We start from the raw sequence: 26,257 nt of genomic DNA, 5'->3' as shown, positions 1-26,257 counted from the left end.
ACATTTTATAAAATATAGAGACTAAATACAGAATTTAACCATAAAAAAACAGTAAAAAGATAAACCAAAAATGAAGTTAATGGACGGCTATTCGGACCCGTTCTTCTAAAATCCACCAACCAAGTCATAATTGCAGTCTTTCATTTTCCACCAACAAAAAACAAAAGCCCCGAGTTATATCCTTTCAACTGTTCCTCACGGGCAGCGTCAAAGTTGCCCATCTTTTCTCCTTTTCTCCCTTTCCAACTTTGAAATCCAGATTAAGCCTTATAAGCTTTTGCACTTTAAGGTCATTGGGTCAAGAGAGAGAAAAAAACCAACTAGTTATATATACAGATAATGCCCCACTAATCACTTGTCTGAGTCTTGTGATTGGAAATGACTCAATAAAGGCACAAAGCAGGCGCTTTAACAGCCGAACCAGAACTAGAACGGCAGAACCCCCACAATCAAACAGAGTTTCCCTGTTTTATTTCTTTGCTTCTCCCCTCGTTTAGACCGCAATCGGAATCCATTCCACATGTCTAAACTTTGAAAACCATAGTTATCATCTTCTTTACAAGCTCCAACTGTCAGCTACATTTAGAAGAAGCAATGAAGAACGTTTCGAGGAACAAGTTTTTGCTCTGTTTTAGACCCGCTGTTGATATGGACGTGATGCTTGAGTCCAAAGCAGTTGTGGTTGATCGTTCCCAAAATCAGGCCTCAACATATGTTGGCGTTAAAAACAAGGAGGATATTAAGCCTTCAATGACTAAGTCTTCAGTTTCTGATACAGAAAATTCGATCTTGATTCTTCGTCCTGGAAAGAAAACATTTTCCCAAGTGATCAAAGCTGTTGTCTTCGAGATCATATTGGTTTGTTCCTCACTCCCTTTGTTCTTCCTTTTATTTTCTGATGAAGTGATTTGCTGTCATCACTCATCAATATATCTTATCCTATTAACAGGTTAAGAGGGTTCTAGATAGGAAAGTTATTCATCAGGGGTCATATTCATCAAAGCACAGTTTCCCATTAAGCAGCCGTGATAAGTTGTTGGATGCAAGTCTAGGTAAATCAGTAAACAAGGTTTTGGCCGGCAAAGAAATTCGAGATACTATTTCCAAGTCCAACTCAGTGTCATCAGTATCATCTTGTTCTTCATCGTCATCATCGTCTTCCCCAAATTCAACGCAAAACCAAAAGAGGCAAAAGCTGCAAAACAAGAATACTTACAGCAACCATCGAGAAAGTGAAATGAACCCTAAACATGAACAAATAGATAGGGGTTCAAGTTCAAACAGTGCCATTTTTTTGCTTCTCGCTAGTCTAGCAGTGACAATCTTCTGGGGCAAAATTTGTGCGATATTCTTCACATCAATGTGGCTTTACTTTCTCCCTCATCAACAACCTGCCAATGTTATTGGAAATCTGGAAAACATGAAAAGAATTCCGGAAGCGAAGTCAAGAGATTACAAAAAAAGTGTCATAATGGAAGGGCTGCTCGAAAGGAATCACAACAGACGGACATTAAATTTTTGACATGAAAATTTTATTTTTCGTGTCTGATCCCATAGTCTTTCTGTGAATTTATTGCATTATTTCTGGGCTGCAACTTTTAGGAGTGCATAAAAGTTCAGTCAGACAAAAAGCACGCATCAGTTTCTTGTGCAGTAATCTCTTTTTCTTGTATTTGGGGGAGATTTCAGAACCTTCGTTTGTTCCTTGAATTCTTTCATATCTCACTTCCCCTTTTCTTATTCTTTTTGTCTTTTTTTCTTTTGACAAAAGATATTGTTACTTTGTTAGATAATTCAAAAGAAAACGAAAGCAATACAAACTAAATCACAAAAAATATGTTCATTAGATGAAAATTCAATCCCGGGATTAATTTAGATTGCTGGCTTGTTGCTTGTTGACTCATTTCGATTAATTTAAGTTTGTTTAAATTAATATTTTACTATCTTTTTTATTTTTTATTTTTTACTTTTGGTTTCTATTCATTTCTTGAAAAAAAATGGGCGGCCAAAAAGCAGATAGAAAAAATATACGGAGCTTAGATAAGATATCACTCAAAAAATATATATGTGACATGAATAATGCTGTATCTTGAGAATTCCAATTTCAAATGGACAACGTGAGAAAAGAGTTGAGAGAACTTAAGAAGCGTTTTATAGTGCGCAAGTCATCTACTTTCCTTGCAATTTAAATGAGTGTAATGTCTGTGCAATATTTGGTTTATACCAAGGTAAGGGAATGTCATTACAGTTCCCTAAGCTCACGAAGGGAAAGTAAACTTTCCCTTAGCAAAGGGAAAGTTAACCATTGTCTTTCCCCCAATTGTCCCCCGATCCTTTTCTTCTTGCCCTAGCCACTTACTTGTATCAAATCTGTTATTGTTTGTGGCTCAAGAGGAAGGTGGCTATGTTATATGTGGTTTATATTCCTAGATCTGCTAATCATCTTGCATATCGTCTTGCTAAGGGCAGTGTACAAAGGGCTGTTGATCAACTAATTGTTCATCACTGATGCGTTTTGATTTTGCTCTGGGTTTTAACATTAGGCTCTTGAATTCTGTTCTTATGTCTTTGTTTTCTTTTTTGTCTTGGTTTGTTGCCGGTGGAATTTTGATTAGGGGATTGCTGTTGTTTTGCTTGTGTTAGGTGTTTTGCATTTTCTATTCTCTGTTTCCTTGAAGACGTTGTACTACTGATGTATTTTAGGTTTTGACTTTACACTTTTCTAATAATGTTGTTAAAGATTATGTTTCTATTGGTTGAAGGAAATCTTGTACATAATCTAGATAAGTCATTGTCCTAAATAAGTGACATAATCTAGATAAGTTAGATAGCTTCATATTTAACTTTAGCTTTTTTATATTTGAAAATGTTTATCAACAGAACTTGTATATATCAACGGAATGCTTATCAGCATTACTTGTACATAAGCCTTGTAGAGCTTTGAGGTGAATAAGAGTGAACAATCAGATACTTCATTATGAAATTTAACCTTTTTCACATGGTATTAGAGCCTTCCTCTATCTCAAAGATGGAAAAATTTTCTATTTCAAAATTAGTAAACTCACCTTTTATAGACCCATTGTCACCTTACGTTCTTCATCACTCCGATCGTCATGGATCGGTAGTGATAAATCCAAAACTAACTTCAACCAATTATGTTCCTTGGAGTCGATCCTTTCAATTGGCTTTATCCATCAGGAATAAATTTGATTTATTGATGGTACCATACCAAACCAGCTAAAGATGATGATTCATATGTGTCACGGACAAGATGCAACAATTTGATTATTGCCTGGTTGCTAGAATCTATTTTCCCTCTCATTGCTTCGATAATATTTTACATGAAGTCTGCACCAAAAATTTGAGACACATTAAAAAACAAAAGATTCTACCAGTCAGATGATGCACGGGTATGTAATTTACAATTCTCACTCTCAAATATATCACAAGGCACATGGTCTATTAATGAATATTTTACAGAACTTAATGGGGTTTGGGAGGAACTTAGAAAATTTAGGCCAATGCCTCATTGTTCTTGTGGTAAATGCAATCGAGAGTGTTTCAAAAATATGTTCAATAGTGTCAAAAAGACAATGTCTTCAAATTTTTAAATGGACTCAATGAGAGTTATAGAGGTTTAAGATCTCAAATTGTGATGATCAAGCTTTTTCCTTCACTTGATGAGGCTTATAATTTGATCTTAAGAGAGGAATCTCAAAGGAACATCTGTATATAGTCACAACCCCTTATTCAAACATATGTTATGGCAAGTACTTATGTTGATGGGAAAAAGAAAAATAGGAATGATTTGTCATGCAGTCATTATGGTAAAAATGGCCACACAAAAGATAAGTGTTTTAAAATGATAGGATTTCCCCTTGATTTTAAGTTTACAAAAGGTAAAATTAACCCTAGGAGATTTGTCAACAATGTTGTTCAACATTCACAAACAAAGCAGGGTGAACATGATACTGTTAGTAATATGTCTCAGTTATCATTAATCAAAGATCAAGTTCAGACACTCATGGCAACTGTCAATAAGAATGGTGAAACTAGTGTTGATGATGATAACTCTGCCTTAAACAGCCAACAACCAAAAGCTTTATTAGCCAACTCCATAATTGCAAGTATGATTTCTAACTCTGTCAGTTATACAGATCAAAATGTAAGAATAAACAACTCATCAAAAATCATTGCTTCTATCATAAAATCAGATTCTTGGATCATTGACATTGGTGTATCAGATCATATAACTTGTTCATGATGCATTTGTGCAAATGCCAAACAATTCTAGAGCCTTAGTGAGTTATATAGGAATAGTCAAAATAACATCTTCCTTGACACTAAAGAATGTTCTTTATGTTCCATCAGTTAGATTCAATTTGATATTTGTCAGTAAATTGATAGAGAATAAACAAAATTGTTTGATCTTTACTGATTTTCACTGCATAATTCAGGAAATCAAGTCATGGACTATGATTGGTCTTGCTAAGATGGAAGCTGGACTTTATTTTTTTGCAAAGAAAGCCTTAGTCAAATGATTCTATCTAGATTGGTCTTACACAAGTGATGAAATATGTTGGCAGATTTGCCTCTGAGTAGTTTTCACCAATTTTTTAGATTATTCTTCAAATTTTGCTGGTAATTGTAATTTTGTAGTCGAAAAGTTTGATATTTGGCATTTGAGATTGGGACATCCTCCCTTAGCTATCATAAGACAAATTTAAAAGGTTATCTTTCTATTTCAATTGTTGAAAATAATTTTTGTCCAATCTGTCCATTAGCAAAGCAGAAAAGAATAAAGTTTCCCATTCATTTTAAAACCACTATCATGCCATTTAAACTATTACATATGGATATATAGGGACCATCTGTAGTATCTGCTATAAAAAATCAACACTATTTTTTAACTATAGTGGATGATTATTCAAAATTTACATGGATTTATCTTACAAAAGCCAAGTCAGATGTTTTGACTATTGTTCTTGCCTTTTACAATCTGATAAATACACAATTCAATGTTAAAATCAAGCAAATCATATCAGAGCATACAATTGAGTTCAATTTGACAGATGTTTTCATTTCTTATGACATACTACATCAAATGTCCTGTGTTAAGACTCCTCAACAAAATAGGGTGATAGAAAGAAAGCATCAGCATTTACTCACTGTTGCTAGATCTCTCGTGTTTCAAGTTTCTTTGCCTTTAAAATTTTGGGGAGATTCTGTTTTAGTAGCGGCACATACTACAAACAGAATACCTTCTTTAGTTTTGCAGCATAAATCTCCCTATGAAATGTTATTTACAAAGAACTAGATTAATCTCATTTCAGGGTATTTGGATCTTTATGTTTTGCTTCAACACTTGTTCATCAAAGAAAGAAATTTGATCATAGGGCAAGAAAATGCATCATGATAGGCTACCCTATGGGAATCAAAGGTTACAGGTTGTATGATCTACAAACTCATAACATTTTTGTTTCTAGAAATGTCAGTTTCTTTGAACACATTTTTCCTTTCAAAAATGTTGATTCTGCACTTGATAGTCATGAATATATAGAATTCTTTTCAAAAATAAAACCTGGTTCTGATATTCCATTTCCCATTTCTCATTGAGAGATATCCTATAATATGGATTATGACATTTCTTTGCATTCTCCTTTTGATGCATCTTTATCTGATCAACATGTTCATCATACTTCCCCTATACATTTTGATCATGTAACTCAATAGATAGACTCTACTAATAATGGTGCAGCTGTTGATAATCACTAAATTATTGTTTTTGGTCATTTTGAAAATATGGACCAAAATGCCCTTGTGAAACCAGTAATTATTCCTTTTGATGATCCTTCTTCTTCTTTGAATTCCAATCACCCTTCATCACCAAGCAGAAGCACAAGACCAAAACAACTACCTAAATAATTAGAAGCTTACCAGCATACTTTTCCCTCACACACAAACACAGTGACAGTACATCCCATTACCAAATTCCTTTCCACTAATAAGCTTTCTCAACCACATAAAGCCTTCACCACATCTTTCACTCATATTCTTGAATCTAAAACCTTTCATCAGGCTAATCAACATTCTCAAAGACAGATTGCTATGAAGGAAGACCTTAAGGCCTTAGAAGATAATGGGACATGGTCTCTAGTACCTTGACCTACTGGTGCTCACATTATTGGTTGTAAATGGGTTTATAAGGTAAAATTACATGATGATGGTACTGTAGAAATATACAAAGCAAGATTGGTTGTTAAAGGGTATAGTCAAAAGAAGGGATTTGACTTTAATGAGACTTTCAGTCTTGTTGCAAAGTAGACTACAATGAGAACACTCTTGGCCATAACTGTAATTCGACAATGGCATTTATCTCAATTAGACATTAATAATGCTTTTCTGAATGGAGATTTAGGTGAGATTGTATACATGGACATTCCACAAAGGTATAAACCTCAAGGGGAATATCCTAAAAACTCTAAACTGGTTTGCATATTAAATAAATCTTTATATGGACTGAAATAGGCTTCTTGGCAGTTGAATTGCAAATTTACTGAGGTTATGCTTCAATATGGTTTTCAACAGTCAAGGTCAGACTATGCTTTGTTTACCAAAGCAACAGATCATGGTGAGTTCTTAGCTCTCTTAGTATATGTTGATGATATTTTGATAACTAGTTCTTCAGTGAATTTAGCTGATGCTGTGAAATTTTTCCTACAAAGTAAGTTTAAGCTAAAAGACTTAGGAAGTCTTAAATACTTCCTTGGCTTAAAAGTTGTCAGATCAGATGCTAGAATTATTGTGTGCCAGAGAAAGTATACACTTGATTTACTACATGACTATAGACTCCTTGATGCAAAACCAGTCTCAACACCTATTGATTACAACCATAAGTTAGTTAAAAATGATGGTAATTTAGTCTTGACGGATTGTACACAATACAAGCAGCTTGTTGGCAAACTAATCTATCTTACCTTCACCAGACTTGACATTACTTACTCCGTACAAGTATTGTCACAATTTATGGATAAGCCAACTATTGGTCATATGCAAGTTACGTACAAGGTTCTTAAATACTTAAAGAATGCCCTAGGACAAGGCATTTTATTTTCATCCAAATCTGCCTTACACTTGATAGCATTCATAGATAGTGATTGGGCAAGTTGTAGAGATACTAGGAGATTAGTGACAGGCTTTGGAGTGCTTCTTGGAGACTCACTTATTAGTTGGAGATTTAAAAAACAAGCTATGGTTGTAAGGAGCTCCACGAAGGCAGAGTATAGAGCTATGGTAGCTGGTACTTGTGAAGTTATTTGGTTGCTTGTTTTGTTAAGAGACTTCAGAATTCATCGTACCAAAGCTGTTGACTTATTTTGTGACAATCAATCAACTTTGCACATTTGTAAGAATCCAACATTTCATGAAAGGACAAAACACATAAAGATTGATTGTCACTTCACAAGAGATAAAGTTCAACAGAAGGTCATATTACCTCAACACATTTCTACTATCAACCAAGATGTAGACTTATTCACTAAAGCTCTTCCACTAGCACAATTCTATGGTTTATTGAGCAAGTTGAGCATCACTGGCATCCATGCTCCACTTGAGGGGGGTGTTAAAGTTTATGTTTCTATTGATTGAAGGAAATCTTGTACATAATCTAGATAAGTCATTGTCCTAGATAAGTGACATAATCTAGATAAGATGGATAGCTTCATATTTAACTTTAGCTTATTTATATTTGAAAATGTTTATCAACAGAACTTGTATATATCAATAGAATGCTTATTAGCAGAACTTGTATATAAACCTTGTATAGCTTTGAGGTGACTAAGAGTGAACAATTAGATATTTCATTATGAAATTTTAACCTTTTCACAAATCTACTGCTAAATCCGATGATAGGTGCAAGAAGGAAAAAGAGAAAAAAAAAAAACAAAAAGAAAGAAGAAGAATAAGAAGAAGAAGAAAAAGTGGAGTTTTATGTGCCAAAAAATTATTTTTATTTGTTGAATAAAATAAAAAACTATTAAATGTATAACTAATAAATCAAATATAAATTTTAAAATAAAAAGCATATGAATTAATTAGAAATGAAAATTGGTTATGTAAATGTGTGATTAATATTACTTGATTAACTATTTTAAACTACTTAAATTAATTAGTTATTTAAATTAACTATTTAACAAATTTATTTATAAAATAATTTAAATTAACTAATTTAATTCTTTAAAACCTAACTAATTTAATAAAAATAAATACTTTGTAATTTCACATATTTTAATATTTAAATAATTAGTATTCAAATATTATGTTATTTTTATGCTATTATTTATTATTTTAAGAGATAAAATTTAAAAGTTTAATATTGAAGAGATAAAACCCCCAAGATGATGTACTACACTTTTAGACAATGTTTAATTTCCATGCTACCACAAACACTATGATGTATAATGTTTTCACCATTACCCTCAAAGGGCTCGCCAAATCATGGTTCTATTTCTTGGCACCTAATTCTAACTTTAAACAACTGAGTAGAGCATTTTTGGCAAATTTGCTCACCAGCACGAAGCAAACTATGTAGATACCACACTAGAGGTGAATGACCTCGATGGGGATTTTGTTATGAAACCCTTTTGAGTAGAAGCACCAATGATAAATTCAATCTCACCATTAGATGCTAAACCCCATGAGCCTTATAATATGATTCAAGAAACACCAATCAATATTGTCAAAGGCTTTATTAAAACTAATTTTGAGAAGAAGACTGCTTGAAGAGTTTTTTCACCAAGAATCGATAAGCTCATCCACGATGAGTGAATAGTCTAGAATTTGCCCTCATTTGATGAATGTGAATTGGTGGTTGTTGTCAATCACTGAACTTATCACCAATTTCAATCTATTATCTAATATCTTGGCAAGGATTTTGTATATGCATCTCACTAGACTAATTGGTTTGTATTGCACAAGATAGGAGGGGCCTTTACATCATAATATCAATGTTATGAAAGAGACATTGATGTTTTGATTAATAATACCAGTAGAATAGAAGTCCCACATAAAGCTCATTACATCATTAGACTACTGGTTTTTAAAGAAAACCATATTAAAGTCATCTAGTCCAAGGGATTTGTTTCCATATCATAGCTTTGAATGGCGAGCCATGTCTCCTCCTCTATGAAAGGTGAGTTAAGGATTGTGCTTTCTTCATCACTAATTTTTTTAATGGGCAATTGAATTCTTTCATCTTTATGGTCAAGCACTTGATGTAATGCTCTTTAAAGTGCTTAACTAATTCTTGCTGTCCCTTGGACTGCATATACTAGTTTCATTCACTTGTATGTAGTCAATATGATTCCTTCATCTTTTGTTGAAAGCCATCAAGTGAAAGAACCTTGTGTTATGGTCATCAAATTTACGTAACTAGTTGATACTAGATTTTTGCATCCAAAGTCATTTTTCCTTCTGTAAAGTGACCATAGCCATGTTCTAATTTTCCTAAGATTGCCTTCATACACTTAAGAAAGATCATTAACGTTGGTGGCCATTTTAAGCTTGTTAATTTCTTTTTCAACAAAGATAATTTTACATGTGTCCTTGGCATATTGCACTTGCTGCCATCTTTTAACTTGACTTTTAAGAGCCTTTAACCTATTCAAGATACCTAATGATATGGTAGAATCAATTGATATAGCCTACCATGAATCTTGGATCAATTGCAAAAACTAAGGATTATAAAAGTAATGCGTGAAAAGCCAAAAAAGCTTAGGGCCTTAATTTTTCTTATCAATAGCTAGGCAAATTGGATTATGATCGAATAATGATTTCTAAAAGACTTTCTGGTAGATGTTATGACTTGTATTAATATACTATTGCTTATGAAAAAGTGATCAAGTCTGCTCATTGAAGGATTTTCTCTATTGCTTGACCATGTGAAATTCTCGCCAACAAGTGGGTAACCAACTAACTCCACATTGTCAGTGAAATATGACAGAGAGATCATGATAGCATAATCATATGATAAACCCAATTTCTCCTTAGAGGCTTCAACAATTTTGAAATCACCATCGATGCACCATGTATTATGGAGGAATTTTTGAGTTTGATCAAGTCATCCCATAAAAAATTTCTTTTGATTGCATTATTTGGGGAATAAACATTCACAAAGGTACATGGTAAATCAAAGGCGTTGATCTTACCTTGAAGAATGATATATCACTAATCAACGATGAATGATTCAAGGGTGAAAAAGGATTCTACCCACAGTGTGATAATGCCATTTGGATTTTGATTAGAAATTAGCCTTTGAATTGCTTGTTTTCTTCATTGTTTTCCCATTCCACGTACATTCTAAAGCAATAATTCAATCATCTGAGTTTGTCTAACATGTAAGTTAATGTAATTACATGGTTTACTCTAAACCTAGGCTTTATCCCCTATTTCTAACATAATCTTCTTTCGTCATTTGTAGCTTTTAAAGCACTCGACTTCTTTCAATTTCAAAAAAGAATACCTAGTAAAGAACATACCTCCCATGTTTTATCTATCTAGCGGATTCCTCGCTAACTTCTTTATTTAGCTTTTCTCCACCAATAATAATCATATCATTTTTAATGTCATTCCCATCATCATTCCCCTTAACATTCTGTTCTTGCTCCTCCATCTCAGATGGTCCAAAACCAACTACTCTTGATTTCTCATTGTTAAGATAGTCTTGAATTGTAGTTTGATTATGATGGTTTAATTTTAATTAAACTAATATACCTTATTAAGATAGTCTTTAAATCTAGTTAGACTAGACTAGCATATCTTAATTGTATTAGGATAAGATTATTGTACTTGGCATCCTATAGAGTTAAAGAATAATCATCACTTAGATTTAGAGAGAGTGAATTAAGTGTATATGGGATAAGGGTTGTAAGTTTAAGATTATTCTTGTAATCTCCTGATTTTTCTCTTAATGGATCTTTCTTTGTTGCTATGCCCGTGGACGTAGGTCATCAAAAGACTAAACCACATAAATTCTTGTGTTCTTGTGGGTGTGCTTGATTTCTTTCTTTCTTTATTCTATTAATTGGGTAAGATCTAGGACAAATTTTTAAAAAAAAATTCCATAATTTCCACAACAAACTGGTATCAAAGCTTTAAGGTCTTAAGTCAATCTAAATCTCACTATGCTAACTTCGTAGACTAAGTATGAGACTGAAAAGTTTAATGCAAGAAATGATTTTACCATGTGACGTGTTAAGATGAGCACATTGCTAGTGCAACAGGACTGTTGAAGGACTGAAGGAAAAAAACCATTTCCCCTTGAATTTATCTAATGGTGAGAAAGATGACCTTATGAAAAAAGCATATAATGCTATTCCTCTAGCTTTATCTGTTGAGGTGTTAAGAGAAGTCACGAATGAAGAATCCACTGTCGTAATGTGGCTTAAACTCGAGAGTATTCATAAATCCAAATCCCTAACAAATCGTTTTATATGAAGCAACAATTATACTCTTAAGATGTGTGAAGGTATGTCTGTTAAAATCCACATTGATGAATTTAACAAAATTATTCTTCATTTAAAGAATATCAATGTTAAAATTGAGGATTAAGACCCAGTCCTAATTATTCTCTGTTCTTTGCCTCCTTTGTACGAAAATTTCGTGGATACCATGTTATATGGTTGAGATACTCTCACATTAGAGGATGTAAGGGCATATTTAAATTCTAATGAATTGAAGAAGAAAGTCGGTAGTATCTAGAATAAAAATCAAGCAAAAGGCCTATGAATAGAGAAAAAGATAAAGAGAATGGTCTAGACCTAAAAAGTAAATCTAAAGCAAAAGGGAAAAATTGTTGGAATTGTGATAAGAAATGTCACTTTTGTCAAGACTGTACCAAATTCAAGGATGATGAAAACATCAACAAGTTTGAGAGTACTGCAAATGTGGTTGGAGATGACTTCGATACTTTTAAGGAAGCTGACAGTGTTTTTACAGTAACCAACAATAACCTAATGGATACATGAATCTTGGATTTTACTTGTTGCTTCCACATTTATCCTAGGCGTAATTGGTTTACAACTTATCAATCTATTGATATAGGCACTGTACAATTAGGAGATGATTTCTCTCTCTCAATTGTTGAGATGGGCATAATTCGGGTCAAGAATTTTGATGGTATGGTAAGGACACTTAAGGTGAAACATGTCCTTGACATGAAAAAGAATTTGATATCCTTAAGTTTGTTAGATAGGAGGGGTTACAAATATAATGGCCAAGATAGTGTCTTAAAGGTATCTAAAAGAGCCTTAACTATCATGAAGGACAAGTTATCTGGTGACCTTTATTGTATAATGGGAAACATAGTCATCAAAACTATTTTTGTAGTCTTGTCCAATGATCCTAATGATAAAGTATCACATTTATGGCATATGAGATAGGGGTCATATGAGCGAAAGATGGATGAAAAAACTAAGCATAGTTTGCTGTATACTCAAAAGATTGGGAAGCTAGATTTTTATGAGCAATATAGAGTGAAATTTAGCACTACAACTTATCGAACCAAGAGTACAGTAAACTATAACCATTTAGATTTGTGGGATCCTTCTCTAGTGGCATCGAAAGGTGCATCATTATACATGTAGAACTTTATAGATGTTTTTTCAAGAAAAGTGTGGACGTATTTTCTGAAGGTTAAAAGTGAAGTGTTAACCATCTTTTTGCATTGGACAACATTGATCATGAAGTAGACAAAGAAAAGGATCGAGAGCTTTTGAACAAACAATGGTTTGAAATTTTGCAAAGGTGTGTTTAATCTGTTCTACAAGAATGGGGGAATCGTTAGACATCGCATTATCGTTAAAACATCACAACAAAAATGATGTTGCGGAGTGGATGAAGAGAACACTTCTAGAGACAGCAAGATGCATGCTCTCTAATATTGGCCTACCCAAAGTATTTTAGATAAAAGCTATATTAAGCCCGGCTCTAAAATATGTTTATTATGCCATTCTTATATAAGAATGCATGTTTGCTTACTTGGGTACCTCAAAAATCGTTAAAGAACGGTATTGTACCAAATGGTACAACTAAGTTGATTTAAGCCTCAAACTAGTCCAAATAGAGATTTTAAGATGAAATTGAAAATTTTAAAACCTCAGAATGACTTAAAATGGTGATTTAGAGTTCGAGGACCGATTTGGAGTCAAATTGGAATTTTCATGACTTGAGGGCAAAATAGTCATTTTGCCACCTGAGGTTAAAATTGGAATGTTGGAAGAAGTTTTTGATTAAGATTGACTATTTAGAACATAATTTGATTTTGAGAAGTGAAAAATTTTAATTTCGACATTTTTCTGATCATAGGGCAAAATGGTCATTTTACCACTCAATGGCAAAATTGTAATTTTACACCACCCAACACTTGTCCAGCACATGGATTTTACCCAATATTATCATGGATAATTGAGAAAATTTAAGTGGTGGAGAGAGATTGCTTAATGGGTAAGTATGACACATGGACCAATGGAATGGTGACATATGTCAAATTTTCATCCATTTATTATTTGGCTTAAAAATCAACACAAAATCAGCCCATTTCTCTTCATATGGCCAGCCAAAGCAAGAACAAAGGAAGAAAAGAAAGAACAAGAACCCTAGGGTGAAAATTCAAGAGAAAATTGGTGGATTTCAAGTAATCAAGCAATTAAAGGTAAAATTTCTTGATTTTGACTTGTGATCTACCTTTCCCATACATTCTTTTGCATTTTTCATGGTTGAATCACATGATTTCATGATGGGTATCTTGCTGGCTGAACACTTAGAGAGAGGTTTTGATGCTTGATTTGGTTAGATTTCAATGTATTTTAGTGTTTTTAGTTGATTGGTGATGTGTAGCATGAAAATCAAGGAAGAAAAATTCATGTTCTTCCATCACCCATCATTGGCCAAATTCTCCATGTGGAATATTGAGGATGATTTTGATTTTATTTCAAGTGATTTGGTTAGGAATTAGTGATTTATGGTGTGAGAATCAAGTAGAAAAAATCATAGTGTTGATGCACCCACCATGGCCGAATTTTCCAAGAGAAAATGTGAGGATGATTTTGCCATATTTCAAGTTATTTAATTTATGTTTGATGATTTGGAGTATTGGGAGAAAAATGGAATTATTTGGAGTTGAATTGGACGTATTGGCCAATTAAACGGGTGATAGATCGAATTAGGCCAATATCGTTTTATTTAGGTACATAATTGAATTTATATTGAACACCGTATTTAGATAGTTACCCGAGTATTTCACATCCCATTTCATGCATTAGTATAGAGCCTGAATTGGTTTTACAACAATTTAGCACAAATGTAGTAAATGGCTTATTGTGCATTATGTCTAGGTGGTGAGCATTCTGGCAAAAGTAAAGAGATAGTACTCGAGGATTAAGAATCGGAGTACTCAGAATTCGGCTCCCGAAATAGTGAGTAACTTTACTATCGTCTTAATTATCTAAAATGGTTTTTATCCGATTTTGTGATTTTATGAAAAATGAGTTTAAATAGTAAATCTTTATGTTTTATAAACAAAATGTGTTTAAATGAAATGATTTTATAAAATTGTCTTGAAATTGAAAGATGGTTTTGAAAATGGAGTAATTGGAGACTAATTGCTATATTATAAATCATGGTTTGAATTGAATGGCTTATGATAATATTGGCATGAATGGTTGAATTGGTATTTGTGTTGAAAATGTATAAACTATTGTTTGCCTTGATAGGCTAGATAATGATAAAATTGCCATGTCATGCTGTTGAATTTTATTGAATTTGTGGGTTATTGATTAGTCGTTGCAGTGGACGGGTTCCGTGGATCAACCTATTAGAGGGGGCACGATAACCCTATTATATTCATACCTCAGTATGAGAGGCGAGGATGGATAACTCTTGAGGTTAACACTTTAGAGTTCACTTCACGCCAAACCACCTCGTGAGGGTGAACTCAGCCAACGCTAAGGAACAACTATGTTTTCAAAGTAAAAACATGATTTATGCGTACATAACTTTTTATCAGCCTTGGCAGATTCGGTTGGGATAGCCCTCGGTCAAGGTATCCCTAATAACTGAGTATGAGAATGATTTTGGCACGAGCCAAAGTTTTAAGAAATTCATAAGCCATGTTGATTACTTGATTTATATGAATTGATTTTATTTGGTTGAAATGAGTTAAAAGGTGATGAATTACAATATGTTAAACTATTTTATCGGTCTCCATTTACTCAGCTTTAGATATTTTAGATGGTATTTGTTTACTCACTGCGATTATATAATCTCACCACCCTCATTTCCACCCATTTCAGGCTCAGGATAGTCGGTAGATAGCTCATTTCGTTGAGAGCTACAGTTGGACTTGCATCCTCAAAAATTGTAAGTTTACCGCTTTTGATACTTTTGGTCATTCGTGGACCCACGTGTTACTGTAAATTAAATTTTATACTTTGGTTATCTGTATTACAGTATGTATGAATTTATTTAGTTTTTACGCTACAAAAATTATTTACCGGTAACTCTATAAATATTGTTTTATAAGAAAATAGAATATTTTATTGAATATTTATATTGTATTCAAATAGTTATAATTTCACTTTAAATGAATGTTTTAGATATCTAAACTTATTTTTGATTATGAAATATGTGTTTTCCACTCGCATACTACATTTTTAGCTAGTTTCGAGACTTTCGAGAAAAAATGACCAAAATGCCCCTGTGAGCGAACAATTATTTATCTATTGTTTTGATTTGGAAATAGTTTATAGTCTCTCAAAACATGATACTTAACAACTGTTGCTCACAGGGGAGGTGCGAAAACTTATATTAAAGCCTTGCGGGGTTTCGGTTGGCATTTTGGGTAATGAATGTCTATCGAAATATTACGACGGTTGTCATGTGCTCGATGAGAGTACCGGGTCATGACAAGCTATCAACATGGCTTGCTACTTATTAAATCGGTCTCCATTAACTGCAATTGAATTTAAGACTCCCGAGGAAGTTTAGTTTGGTAAGCCTGCTGATTACTCTATATTAAGAGTATTTGGTTGTCTTATTTATGTTCATGTGAGCAATGGTAAACTTGAGCCGAGGGTGGCAGAGTGTATATTTTTAGGCTATGCACATGGAGTGAAGGGTTATTGGTTGTAGTGTACTGATTGTAAGTCTCCCAAATTTATAGTGAGTCGAGATGTTATATTTGAGAAATCTGCATTACTTCGTGGGATAAAGTCAAGAATTGCAATCACATTAGACCAAGAAGCTAGCAAGGTAGAGTTTGAAATCAATGCTCTTGTGACAGTGTGGGATGATAGTAAAATCTATAATGAATTTCAAGAGGTACAAGAATTTGTATCTCAAGAAAGCATTACTTATATCGATGGTGATTTTGATTTTTATGTTTTATCTGTGGAAGCAGAAATTGAAGAGCCTTACTTTTGTCGTGAGGCAATTACATGTGTCGAGTCTTCTAAGGAGATTGAGTCTCTACACTAAGATCCTTTCCATCCTTTTTGACCTCAACAGTATGAAAAAAGAAGATAAATCTAATCCAAAGTGAAATTGGCTTCAATAAGGAGATATCTACATTTCTTAACCAAATTGACTTGCATTTTTTTGTTTCTTAATTGGTTTTTGTATTCTATTATTGTCTAGTATTTGCACTATTTCCAGACAAATTTAAATATACTTGATGTTGTTTGGCATGCTACCAAACAGGCAAGCAAGCACTATAGAAACTTGAACTCTGTCTTCCTTAAGCATACCTTTTGATGAGGTGAGCGTTATCCAGAGGACTAGAGCATTGAATCTGGATAAGAAATACTAAAAAAGCATGATAATCTTTGGGAAGTTTCTAACTTTTTTCTTTTCCTGATTTATTGTTACCTTATCATTCTTTTTTGGCAATGATGATAGAACAATAAACATAGCTTTAGCTTGAGCTAACATGCAAATTGATTTTTGTCCAATGAATCACCGTAGTTTTCTTGCTAATCGAAATATGGAAGAAGAATTTGCTTCTTTCTTAGGGCATACAAAGACATCAAGTTTTGGTTAGCATAACGTGAATGATAGAAGTTGTAATGTGACTAGCTACTTTGATCCAGTTTTGGACGTGCAAAATTAAATTCTCATAATTGCAATCTTTTTTTACAAAAAAGTTTGGGATAGAATATATAATTAGGATGTGAACTTTTTTTTTCAAAATAAAAAATTGTCTTGATGATTATTAGATTATGCCTAAGGTGGTACCCGACGTAAAGCATCCAACGTTTGATGCCAGTGGCTCCTGCCCACCGAAATTTTATTTTTAAAAAAAGAATTAAGATAAAAAAGAAAAAGGAAAGTGGGAAAAAGATGAAGATTTATAAAATTGAATAAAGCTGAGAAACCAGCGATCTTCGAAAAGATTTCCATATAAAAATGTCATTAAAGAGAGGCATACGTACTTTAATACCCATCGAAACTTGTCAGATTTGACAATCTACTGTTTATGCATCATCAGTTTATGCTTTGTAATATCTGTTCTCATATCTATCTCCTATCTAATATAAATATATACAAATCAAAATTTTTTATTAACATAAAAAAATTCCTACTTTAATAGTTTAGATAAGCGACATGTATCATTAAATTAATTAATGAATTTTGAAAAGATAATTCAAGTTCAAATAAGAAATAATCTAATTATGAATGAATTTTGAAAAAAAAAATCAATTTTAAATGGGATACAATAACGGGTAAGAATTCGAATAAATGACAGGCACACAAATTTCAATTAATTGTCACCAAAAAATTATTGCGAAATCCTAGATGACTTTACATAGCAGTGCAACCCACGAAGGTGAAAGAGGCATGCCTTCTTCTTTTTTCTCTCAATCATTTTTCTGTTTTGTTTTTAATGGTATAACATAAAATGATTGAGGGTGAACGATAATGCCATAGAGTCTATGGCAGGAAATCAAGATAGTAGACTCAAGACGGCATTTTCAGTAATTCTTCTCACTTTTTCATATATAAAATTTTTTTTCAAAAAAAAATATAACATAAAATATTTTGTTTACTTCAAGTACGGCTAAAATCTATTTTAGGCTTATACCTAGCTATCTTTTAAAAAATAAAAAATAAAATATCATTCATCAATTTTTAAAATATACAATTTATCTCAAACAAACAGGTGAATGCCGTTAACGACTAAATGTAAAATGTCAAAATTACTCCCTTTCTTTTTACCTCTTTTTCACTATTTTCTTCTTTAATTTTTTTTAGGCCTGTCGATGGCCCTCCTGGTTGGCCACCCCTGCGCCCCCCACCCCTGTGCTCCCTAGAAGAGCCAGAGCCTAGATCTCTTGCCCCCAACCCCGCACTTGCCAAGGGAGCGTAGATCTCGAGCTTCCTTTGGGGGCGCAAGGGTTGGGGGCACGATGCGCAAGGGAGGGAGATCCGGACGGAGCCAGATCTAACGCTTCCTAGCTGGAGTTGAATTTGACGTTCCAGCTGGGGAAAAGGTAAGGGATAAGGGCTTTTTTTAATAAGAAAAAAATAAAAAGTTATAATTTATATATTATTATAATTTTTAAAATTAATAAAAATAAATTATTTTAATATTACCTCGTCATCAATCGATAAAAAATATTAACACTGGATTAACATTATACTTATGTGTCAAGAGAAAAATATTATTTTAAAATGAATTATTTATTTTTTTATTAAAAATTAATGAATTAATATGAAATTATGATTAAAAATAAAAATTGAGGATACTTTACTCCAAAAAAAAAAGGTTTTGCAAGTGAAAAACAAAAAATCACTAAGGGGAAAAAAGAAAAAGACATTTGCTTTTTTATATGGTAGTATTTAGGGCATTAAAAATATTTCCAAAATCTTCAGTAAAATTGGTAAAGTCGGTCTTTTAGGTAGTAGGTTTAAGGTAGAATTGGGTTGTGCCTTGAATGGAAAAAGGCGAAGAAAGAGACATTCCCATCTCAAATACTACAATAATTATCATGAAGATCATCGCATTTTCCTTTTCTACACTTACTAGCGGTTCATTTAAGACGGTGCACTTAATTGGCAGCTCTTCAACCTCTCTACCCTATTCCAATTATATAACATTCATTATTTTGTTATATGAATGAACCTCAAAAGAGTGCAAAATCATACTAGTTAAAATGCACGCTGCAGGCATGAGTCTGTGTCATCCCCTTATTTCACATGATTCTTGATATTTTTGCCTCTCTTTCACTCTTCCAGCCTTGACTTTAAAGTATATTTGGTAAGAGGGAAGGAGAAAAGAAGGAAAGCAAGTGGATTTTTTTTTTTTGGGTTTTGTAAAAGAAAAATAAACAAAAAAAAAAGGAATTGATGAAGTCGTATACTTCCCCTCCCTTCAAATCTAATCATTTCAAATTAAGATAAAAACACTCATCTTACTTAAATTTATCATTCTATTTAAAATTTTACCTTAATCTTTTTATTTTCATCTTTCGTACTAAATAAATAAAAGACAAAAGTAATTTTCTTTTATTCTATTTTTCTTCTTTTCTTGATTTTTATCAAATGAAAGGAGAACTCTTGAATTAAGACAAGTTTCAACGTGGCCTGCGGAGGAGTCAAAATATCATCAGCGACCGCTGCACGCTAAAATTTTGCTATTTTTTCAAATATAAAAAATATTAAAATGTCTTAATAAAACCGAAAAGAAATGCTTATTTTTATTCGTTGCTGAGCTGTTGAAGGATTTTCATATTTCTCCCTCCCGCGCTCTTTAACAGTCCCCTCTCCTCTGTTCTCTTTCTTTCTTTCTCAGGTACTTTGTTTTTCCTTTTAAAATCTTGCATTTTCTTTTCTCATCTTTTATATATTCTTTAATTCAACACTGTTTACACTAATTTGTTTCTTTAATACTATCATTTTGTATTATCTTGTTTCATAATTTGGTTCAATGTCGATGTCCTTTTGCTTTTCTTTAGGGTTTAAGGTCTGGTAATCACATTGAACACCCATATTTTGTAAAGCACTTGCGCCTTGCCTTTCATTCCTTTCTTCGTCTCATCATTAACCATTTTATTTTTTTAGACAATCAAGATACGAATCGAACAATGAAGAACTTATATAAACTAAGCACTCTTAACCGTTTCTTGAAATTCTATTATTCCAGGGCATATTCAACGAATTGGAGTGATAGGCCTTGTTTGCTTCCTTAAAGCCATTTCTTTTGGGATATAATTGTATAAAGAACCATTTTCATATCAAAAGAATTTCTGGGTTATGTTAATGAACAGGGGATTTTCTGTTTCTAAGTAAGAAATATTGATTACTCCTTTTGTAGTTTCATTATGCATATTGCATGATATGTTGGGTTCCTATATTAATAGAAGTTGGATTTTAGCCGTTTTAAGGCATATTTTGAGATGGTGACCCAGGTGAGAGGACCACTAGCTGTTTCATTATTATTAATGCTATTAATTGACATTAAACTAGACAGTCCTACCCATTTAGTATCTCTATAATTAGTGTCAATCTCTGAAGACCTTGCAAATCTTTACATAGAAGGAGACCCTTCCCTTGTTGTTCTTTTTTTTATCCACAGGTGTCCTTGTAGGGAACTAGAAACTACATCTTTATGTTTTTGAAGTTTGGTGTTTCATTGCATTGACAAATTTCCTGTAGATGGGATCTTCCAAGGCATCGATCCTACATATTGAAAAGAGTTCTTTGGGAAACTGCATTTGCAGGCACTCTTATCCTATAGCTGATACAGGAAGTAGGTGAATTTGGTCGAGGTGGTGGAGTTCGATTTTATAAATCATGCCAGAAAGTCAGATGAATTTCAGGGAAGAAACTAAATATTGGGTTAAGAAAGGATCAACATGTAATTTGGTGGGGAGAGATGCAACCATTCTAGAGAAGAAATCCTTGAATGAGCAGAATCCTTTTTCGGGTGATGGGTTGTTACCCAACCCCTATGTTTCTTTCTCAAAAAACATTTGTACTGCTCATGGAATCGACAGGCCTGAAAATAAGGAGATAATGTGTCAAAGAATCCAAGGCGAAGTATTCGTTGAATCTTCTCAATGTGCTGCTACGAAAAGGTTTAATAACAGCCTCTTTCAAAATTTGTCTTGGTCAAACCAAGTGGGGAATTGGGAAACAGAGGTCTTCAAGCATTCAGAAATAAAGCCTAATCATTCATTTATCCACAAGAACTTTAATTGCAAGAAAGAACCTGAGACCTGGGAAGAAGATTTCACTCGGCTTCGTAAAAGGCATAGCCTTTGTGAAGAATCAATACCGGTTCCCTTTGACCTGCATCATTGTAAGAATGCTGATGAAGCACTAAAGGTGAAATACAACAACCAGCATGTTGCAACTCACAGCTCCAACTGCTTCCATGCATATCCCGTTTCTTCTGTTCCTGATCAGCAAAATGCCCATTGCGAAACAAAAGTATGGGTTCCGGCCCAAGGTAGATTCCAGCCATGTAGCGGGATGAAGATACAAAGGACGAGCCATGTGTTAGGTAGGTCCTTTTGTGGTTCTGTCGGCAGTCAGCCATTCTCTGGTTATCAAGTTCATCAGGAGCATAACCTCATGAAAGCAAAGAAGTGGATTCCTGTTTGTAGGAAAGAGAGGACCGGGTTCGCTGGTTTCTGCAATGTCATTAATGATCCCTTGCCCTTTCATGCTTCTGACAATAGTAAATCAGTCCCTGGTTCTGGAGTTTACAAGAAGTATAAATTCAGGAAAAAGACCAATTCTGAAACAAAAGCAAAGAAGTGGGTTCCTGTTCAGGTGGTGGAAAGGACTGGTGATGTTTGCAATGTCTTTAGTGATACTTCGCCGTCTTCATGTGGAGAGATGAATTATACAAATTTGAAAGGAAATGTAACTCCTATTTCTGGTTCTACTACTTCTAGTGCTACTACAACCAATGACCTCATAGCCACCCCAGCAACCAAAATGACTTCAAACGAAAATGAAACCTCAACATTAAAAAATGAGGGTGCCATATCAGAAGTTCATGCTTCTGAAAGCACCAATGGAAGCATGATATATTTTGAAGAACCAAAAGGTACGCCCCAGTCAATTATTGACTCACAAGTTGCAGTAGAAGCTTTGACTGCTGCTTACAGACTGCAATTGGAATCAGAGAAAGCTCAGCTTGAAATGGGCCAACCTCTTGCTGAGTTTGAAAGATTCATCCATTCTGCTTCTCCAGCTATTTCTTTTTCACATAGTTGTTCAAAATGTGGAGTTTGCTCAGTTAGTCAGCTGTCCTCTAGTTTCCTCTGTAAGCATCAGATGCCTAGTATATCACTTCGTGCTGTTTGGAACTGGTATCAGAAGCCTGGAAATTATGGATTGGAAATCAAGGCAGTAGATTATAATAACCAAAAGGGAAGACCAACGGAAATGACATCATTTCAAGCTCATTTTATTCCCTTCCTTTCTGCTATTCAACTGTTTGGCTATGTAAGGCCAGAGAAACAAGAAGTTGATTTAAATTCCTCTTCTCTAGAAACATTGCTTGTCAAACATTCTCCAGAAGCAATTCAACCTGGTTATTTTTGGGTGGGAAATAAAACATCAGATAAAAATCTTGATTCTATTGAGGAAGTTTGCATCTCAAATAATGCATCATCATGTAAGACAGGAGACTCTCAGGGCTTCCTTTCTTCACTTGACTGCCTGGGTGATTCTGAACTAATGTTCGAATTTTTTGAATCTGAGCTGCCTCATAAGCGAAAGCCTCTTCATATTAAGTAAGATTTTCCTCTTGAATCTAATTTTACTCTATTGATTTTGTAGCACCTTGTGAGTCATTTATTGGTTGGTTCATGCATAAAAAGTCGTAGCTGTTAAGAATGCTATGTGGATTGTTCGTGAATGTAACTAAGTTCTCAGTCTGGTTTCGTCATATTTTCTGTGATTCTCAACAAATTATTTGCTTAGGAGTATTAAAAAAGGAGAAATTGCCCCAGAAGCCTGCATTACTGCCTGTTTTTATAGCATTCCTGCAGTTGCTCTTGATGCAAGGCTGTTGTATGTGTTAATTTAATACAATAAGCTGTCATTCCTATTGAACTCAGTTATGTCTAAATTCCATCTCTTCCTTTTTGCCATTTCATCATAATTAATAATCTTCTTATTTCATTAACCATGGATCAATCCTCAGACCCCATGTCTGTATTCTTCTCTCATTCTGTTCTTTTTTATCTTGTTTCACTTGCCAATGCTTTGCAATCAGGCTTCCTCTGTTCATATTCTCGCACACTGCTTGTATTAGGTACCACAATGAAATTCATTTAGCTTAAGTTAATTCACTTTAAAAATCTAGGAAATTATGTTACCATGCTTGGAGCATGCCTTGTTATCTAGCAGCATATTCATATGATGAGAAGGTGAAGCAGAAATCTTATTAAACTTGCGAGCAGCATAAGCAAAGGATAAAGGACTGTAAAAATCTAGGTTGAGAAATGGAGAAAGAAAGACATGATTGCATACTGCAGATGTTGTCCTAGTAATTATGGAGAAGAAGAGTATGTTCTATCTCATTCAAACAATGTCAGATGTCTCCAAAAGAGTCCAAAAGTTCTATTTCCTCATCACAAGTGTAGTTTGTTTGATGAGTTGACCTCTGTAATTTTATGGTCTTTAATTTATCTCCTTTTTCATATTTCGCAAGCTTTTTTTAATCTGCACAGTGATTATTTTGACCCACAAATACTTGATAAGATATACTGGTTAACGACCTCAAGTTTCAGAATTGCTGAACTTGTTAATACTGGAACTTCCAATCTAGTATTTGGTGACTCTTCAAAACTAGAGTCTGTGGATCTGCATGATCTACATCCTGCATCTTGGTAAGAGCTAGCACTAGCTTCAATTTTGACTATTTGTTTCTAGTTGGGACTAATATACTAAAACCAGGATAGATTGCTTTCAGGTACTCAGTGGCTTGGTATCCTATATATCGGATCCCAGAAGGAAATTTCCATGCATCATTCTTGACTTACCATTCACTAGGACATTTGGTTCAGAGATGTATTCCTACTGATTCTCTTCAAAACAAGGCTACTTGTATTGTTGCCCCTGTACTAGGACTGGAAAGCTACAACACACAGGTAAATTGTGTTCTTTTAAGCTTGTTCGAAATTTCTTCAGGATAATACTTCTCATTTTTGAAACTGGATTGCTGCAAAAGATGGAAAATAGGAATTTAGTTACAAAGATGGTTGTGTTCTCATAATGCTATTTTTTCTCTTTTTTTTTTTTTTTGTGGTGTTATATATGAGAGTATGACAGCAGATTATGAAGTGCTATCTATACGCTGCTAATATTGCTTCCTGATACAGTGATATAAAATTTCCAACTCCCATTCTGGAATATTCTGTAGATTACTGACTTGAAATTCTTGAACTGAAACGTTGTCAGTAGATTTACACCATGCAAGGGCTGAAGGTTTAGGTTGCATATATGATGAATATTGATCGCTGTTGCTGCTAGCTAAATTTAGTGGTTAACATTGTAAAGTGCATAATATGTTACACTTCTAATTGTATCTCTGCTTGTTTTATTTTTTTTGTCAATTTTTTAGGCTTCGTGTGGTTTTCCACTCTGAAAAATTTTTATTATTCACTTTTGAGAGCCATCAATACAATGTTTAACATGCTCATGTTAATAGGGTGAATGCTGGTTTGATCTGGGAATACCCGACAAAACTTCTTTGGAAGAATTTTCACAATGTAAGACTTCTGAAATTATTGTGAAGCGACTCAGAACTCTGGAAGCCAATGCCTTTAGTTTTGCCAGAGGTTGTGTTTGCAAAAACAATGTTAAGGTGTTTAATCAGCAGCCAGATTATGAATTCTTTATCTCCCGGAAACACTGAGGTTGCTCCATTCTATATTCTCAAAAAAGGCCATTTCACCAAGTTGTTGCAGATTTTAGGATCTTTGTTTAGACTGTGAAGTTTTTTAAGAGAGATTAAAAATATGGAGGGAAGAGAAAGAGGATATGTTCTAACTAGTAGTGCAGGCTCTATACTATAAGCTTTTCTTTGTCATAGAAAACAGAATGATCTCTTCAATTTTAGATTCGGCTGAATTTGTTACTTGCATCTCAGCTCCCTCTGATAGGACTTCTTTATGATGATGTAAATAAAGATTCTCACAAAATTATGGTGGTTATCGTAAAATGTAGTTTCCTTTCCCTAGTTTTGCATTGTGTGTATATGCATACATTCAACTACAGCATTCAATATGAGAACGATTTTGTAACCATTTCTCTGCTACTGAACCGATGATTTGTTTGATCTAGAATTATGACAATGTGCTGCTGTGCTCTTTAATTGGTTATACCACTATATATTTGTAGGAAGCTTTTGCTTTTTTGCTTATCCTCTCACTTGTACTCTTATGAGAAACATTAGAGCCAGAGACATTATGAAGGAAGACTTATCCATAGCTTTGTCTGTCTTTAGTGAATTTTCTCTAGCACTTACACGTTCTTACTAGGAAGGGGTAAAAAGAATGGAAAAAAATACAGTAGATATTCCCCCAGCATCCAACAAGTGAACAAATACACAACTTAAATGCAGGAGTACAGTGAAGAACATTCACATCGATCAAGTGAAACTGAAACTGAATCACTTTGGTCACAGCATTTGCATCATTATAACAGCAACTCCGATTCTTAAAGCCCTAGTTTGATGCATTATTTTGCAAAAGAGTCAAGGCTTAAGTTCACTCCATGCTAATTAACTCTAGAGCTGACTCCACGGAAAGAGTCAACAAAGATTGTTTCATACCTCAAACAAAGAAGCAGGCTTCTGCTAACTTATGATGGAGCATAATCCCAGAAATTAAGAGATCAAGAAACTTGTAAGAATGACTTAGGCAAAAAAGGTAAAAAAAAGAAAGAAAGCATAAGCTATATATTCATTGCCAAATTTAAAAATCCTGAACCCATGCTTCATGAACTAATTCGGGATCCAATTTATCGACCTACAGAAGTTTCGTACTTGATGATTTTGGTTGCAACTTGTATTGGATGAAAAGATGCATTCCATTGTTGGGAGATTAAAGGGTTTTTACCTTCTAGGTCTAGGTGTTCCTCAGTTTGTTTTCCTAGTGCTGTTTGGGCCTTGGTTTTTATTACGGGGGTTCTTGCTCTTTTAATTAATATTCCTTTTAGGTGATCTTTTGTTTGGTTTTTGTAA

At 33.8% G+C, this 26,257-nt stretch overlaps 2 protein-coding genes across 4 annotated transcripts; both read left to right on the top strand.

The window, feature by feature from the left end:
• The first annotated feature begins 348 nt into the window (after nt 1–348).
• On the top strand, nt 349–1,858 carry LOC18608583 (uncharacterized). Its single transcript, XM_007043368.3, has 2 exons — nt 349–858; nt 950–1,858. Exons 1-2 carry the CDS (start codon nt 595–597, stop codon nt 1,520–1,522), a joined length of 837 nt encoding a protein of 278 aa, XP_007043430.3. The 5' UTR covers nt 349–594; the 3' UTR covers nt 1,523–1,858.
• An 18,857-nt stretch (nt 1,859–20,715) lies between these two features.
• On the top strand, nt 20,716–25,331 carry LOC18608582 (uncharacterized). Of its 3 annotated transcripts, none has more exons than XM_018114779.2 (4): nt 20,716–22,799; nt 23,802–23,900; nt 23,984–24,161; nt 24,722–25,331. In XM_018114779.2, the coding sequence occupies exons 1-4, from the start codon at nt 20,845–20,847 to the stop codon at nt 24,926–24,928; spliced, it is 2,439 nt and encodes an 812-aa protein (XP_017970268.2). In that variant the 5' UTR covers nt 20,716–20,844; the 3' UTR covers nt 24,929–25,331. The 3 variants fall into 3 exon arrangements, with proteins under 3 accessions (XP_017970268.2, XP_088659432.1, XP_088659433.1); XM_088803306.1 differs by having other exon boundaries at nt 23,796–23,900; XM_088803307.1 differs by lacking the exon at nt 24,722–25,331 and having other exon boundaries at nt 23,796–23,900; nt 23,973–24,074.
• Nucleotides 25,332–26,257: the final 926 nt, after the last annotated feature.

The sequence above is a fragment of the Theobroma cacao genome, chromosome 2, assembly GCF_053813885.1.
Source record: "Theobroma cacao isolate CCN51 chromosome 2, ASM5381388v1, whole genome shotgun sequence".
Classification (NCBI taxonomy): Eukaryota; Viridiplantae; Streptophyta; class Magnoliopsida; order Malvales; family Malvaceae; genus Theobroma; species Theobroma cacao.
The sequence above is the reverse complement of the archived record's forward strand: the minus strand, read 5'-3'. Positions and strand labels throughout refer to the sequence as shown.

Bases quoted from the DNA above. Each gene is read 5' to 3' on its own strand.
- LOC18608583 (XM_007043368.3), top strand. From the start codon at position 595: ATGAAGAACGTTTCGAGGAACAAGTTTTTGCTCTGTTTTAGACCCGCT. The intron at 859-949 runs GTTTGTTCCTCA...TCCTATTAACAG, and splicing joins TTGTCTTCGAGATCATATTG to GTTAAGAGGGTTCTAGATAG.
- LOC18608582 (XM_088803306.1), top strand. From the start codon at position 20,845: ATGCCAGAAAGTCAGATGAATTTCAGGGAAGAAACTAAATATTGGGTT. The intron at 22,800-23,795 runs GTAAGATTTTCC...AACGACCTCAAG, and splicing joins CGAAAGCCTCTTCATATTAA to TTTCAGAATTGCTGAACTTG. The intron at 24,162-24,721 runs GTAAATTGTGTT...TCATGTTAATAG, and splicing joins TGGAAAGCTACAACACACAG to GGTGAATGCTGGTTTGATCT.